General features: G+C 53.7%; 1 protein-coding gene across 1 annotated transcript in view; it reads right to left on the bottom strand.

Moving 5' to 3' along the window:
• Positions 1–3,188, bottom strand: part of PIK3R3 (phosphoinositide-3-kinase regulatory subunit 3) — a gene marked incomplete in the record, with an annotated part of 11,460 nt that extends 8,272 nt beyond the window's left edge. Inside the window, 4 exon segments of the mRNA XM_072419267.1 lie at positions 5–185; positions 350–448; positions 539–641; positions 2,600–3,188. Of these exon segments, the coding sequence (XP_072275368.1) occupies positions 5–185; positions 350–448; positions 539–641; positions 2,600–2,702 (486 nt within the window).
• Positions 3,189–3,420: the final 232 nt, after the last annotated feature.

Below are 3,420 nucleotides of genomic sequence, written 5' to 3'. Positions count from 1 at the left end.
TCACCTGCTGGTAGCGTGACACCGGGTACAGCAGCTTGACATCCAGCTTGGGGTTATACTGGGCCAGGGATTCGTGGCGGTAGTGGCTGATGAGTTCCACCACAGACCTGAAGGTGAGCGGGTCGGAGAAGCCGTATTTGCCATCTCGGTGATAAATCTTTATCAGTTTGTTATTTCCGCCCTTTCTGGAATAAAAGTGAACAAACGTTATAAAACCCGTATGGCCGTCCATAAATCCATTTCCTATGTAAACCCTACAAGGGCAGCAGGGCACAGACTGAAGCTGCACATTCACAATGACTGCCATGTTTATTCACCGGTGGCTGAGCAATGTCTATCGGCCACTTACCTGAGCGTCAGCGTATAATCTCCCTGCATCTTGGTGGAGGCGTCACGGACCAGGAAGGTTCCGTCTGGCATGTCACGCAATTTATCATTCACCTCTTCCCTGCAGAAATGAAGCGGCATTCAGTGGCTGCACAATACACACATTGCAGGTGGGTGAATATTGCAGGTGGGTGAATATTGCAATATTTACCTGGAAATATCTCCCCAGTACCATTCAGCATCCTGCAGCGCAGTGCAGCCGTCCTTGTTGTTGCACAGAGGACTCATGGGTTTGGCCGGTTTTGGGGGAAGGGCTGCAAAAAAAAAGAGAAATTTATAAGATGAAAGCGGCAAACAGGAAGTCAGCGGGCCGAGCGCGGCAAACAGGAAGTCAGCGGGCCGAGCGCGGCAAACAGGAAGTCAGCGGGCCGAGCGCGGCAAACAGGAAGTCAGCGGGCCGAGCGGTCAGATCTGCTTTGAGATCCAACCAATCAGATCGGTCAGGAGATCCTCAGATGACATTTGTGATCTGAAACAAAATCTGTACCTGGCCGGAATTCCATCGGGGGAGGGGCCAAGGAAAATCCTTACAATGCAGAGATTCACCTACCCGCCCCAGCCCACCAATCACAATCCCACATTCATCATGGGGGAATTCACCGATACAAAGGGTTCAGTGGGTTAGATTTGGGGCGCAATGCACCCGGGGGTATGGGGGGGCCGCAGCAATCTCCTGCAAGAAACACGATTGGTTCCATAACATTCACATCAGGAAATCTATAAGTGAAAAGATATAATAAAAACTGTGTTGTGAATCCACGGAGTGCCCATACATTCCCTGTACCATTCACAATAATGCCGGGATATTCACTCTGCACACCAGGGTTCACTTTTCACCCAGAGATCTAAGCACAGCTGCACATTCACCGACCCCCAAAGATTCACAGAACTTTCAGCAATTATTAGAACCCGGTCTGGGCCGCCCTGACAATCCGATGAAAGCGAAGTACTTACAAGTAAAGTCGGAGCCGACATCTGGGCCGGACAGCGCCGCTCCTATTGGCTGGTAACCCTAATCCTCCCCTCCCCCTCCACTCACCATCCAACCCGATTTCTCTTCTAAATCCCAAATCAGACGCTGCTGGCAAAAAACTAATCTCTGAATGGAGACAGCGCGGCAGCCAATCAGAGCGCAGCACAGGAATCGTATGTTCCTGACGTTATGTGCGGGGGTGCAGGAGGCAATTTTAGTAAAGCCTCCGCTCGGCATTTGCTCGGTTCCTGCAGAAGCTGGGACATCCAGGAGGCCGGCACATTATATACAGGAATCTCGGAGGAAAGCCACGACACATTCACCACACATTCACCGTCCAGACACAAAGGAGCAGACAGCAAATCAAACATAAAAAGCCGGGAATGTGATGAGTAATCCCCTCCCCCCCCCCATCACTTCCTCCGACTTCCAGCAGAATGAAGGAAAGGAAATGATTGTCACCCCGAAAATATCCGAAGGGAACATGCAGCACCCGGGGGGGCACAATCCAAGTGATGAATAAAGCGGGCATGGCGAGGTGCCAACAGAGCAGAGCGGGCGCACAATAGCCTGGCAGATCCATTACGTAATGCAGCCGGTGACCTTTCTGCCAGCACCAGGTGAAGCAGCGCCATCATATGGGGGCAGAACGGAGGGGCAATAGAGGGGCAATGGGGGGGCAGAAATGATCTCTAACATTGGTGCCACAGAGAACTATCCAGGGGGGGCAGTATGGAAGAAATAGGGGTACACCATGCAGGGGGAGGGGGAGGAAGTCGGGGCATTATCTGAAAAAATAAAAAATGAATGTGCAATACAGAGAAGGGGTAAAAGGGGCAACACGTGTGTCCAATACAGCCACCAAGGGGGGGGGGGGGCAGATGTCGCTCAGTACAAAGAAGCATGTATTGGAAGCTCAGCACCTGCCAGGGGCATCTACAATACCCGGGGCAATAACTGGGAGCTTCAAGAGGGGCAATGAGAGCGTGCAGAATAGGGCTGGGGCAGTTATGCTCTATGGGGGTATAAATGATGACGTTTTAGGGGTACAAGGTGGGCTGGGGCAGTTCCACACCCCCCAGATATATATTAGGGGCTGTTTAAAATTGCCCCCCCCCCCCCAAGGGTAATTTTGAAGGGATAGAATGTCAGCAATAGCCCCGCCCCCGGGGGAGTAATGTCAGTCCATATTTGCCCCGGGGGCAGTTGTGCAGATAGCCCCGCCTCTGTGGTCGGTACCTGGCGGTGGGTCCATCTCGATGTAGAAGATGAGCTCGGCGCTGCCCGGCACGGCCTCGGTGTTGTACATGGCACTGCGCTCTCCGCTCGCCTCACATTTCATTATAAGAGCCGCGTGCGCCAACCGGCAACCTGCCGGACTCTACCACTGCTAGAGCTGAGGGGGAGGAGAGGGGGCGGGGACCTCAATTACAGCTTTATTTCACACTCCTCCAGCACTGCATCAGTCCGAATAACCCCGAGTACCGACTAGGCCACTACCGGCACCGCACGGTTAAGCCCTCATAGCCACCCAAGGACCCGCACCCCCTACTTCGCCGGGCCGAACCCCCCTCCAACAGTCTGGGAGAAGAACGCGGATGGAACGTTCCGACAGCTGGACCAGAGCCAGAGCCGTTACAGGCAGCCGTGGGTGGGGCTTGGCGCTGAAGGCATGAGGGTATTGGTTGGAGGGGTGGTGCGAGCGGTGAGGAAATGCGAGCGTCTATTGGTTGGAAGCTGTCCACGGGCGGAGCTTTATTTCTGCTCGCAGCCCTTTGTCTACCTGGGAAAGGCTAGAGCTAAACATGTGCCGGCCCAATTTACCAGCGACCAATCAGAGAGCTAGAACGCCGGGCGGCGCTTGTGATTGGTGACTGCAGTTACTAAGAGGGACAAAGGAAGAGAAAAGAGATTTCTGAGGAGAATTTAAAGTGACAGAAGAGAAAAATCCCCCCCCCCCAAGAGAACAGATATACCCCCCCGACACATATACCCCCCAGTGCCCCCCCAGGAGAACAGATATACCCCCCCGACACACATACCCCCCAGTGCCCCCCCAG

The sequence above is a fragment of the Pyxicephalus adspersus genome, chromosome 8 (assembly GCF_032062135.1).
Source record: "Pyxicephalus adspersus chromosome 8, UCB_Pads_2.0, whole genome shotgun sequence".
NCBI lineage: Eukaryota > Metazoa > Chordata > Amphibia > Anura > Pyxicephalidae > Pyxicephalus > Pyxicephalus adspersus.
Note: the sequence above shows the minus strand (reverse complement) of the source record. Positions and strands in the feature narration are given on the sequence as shown.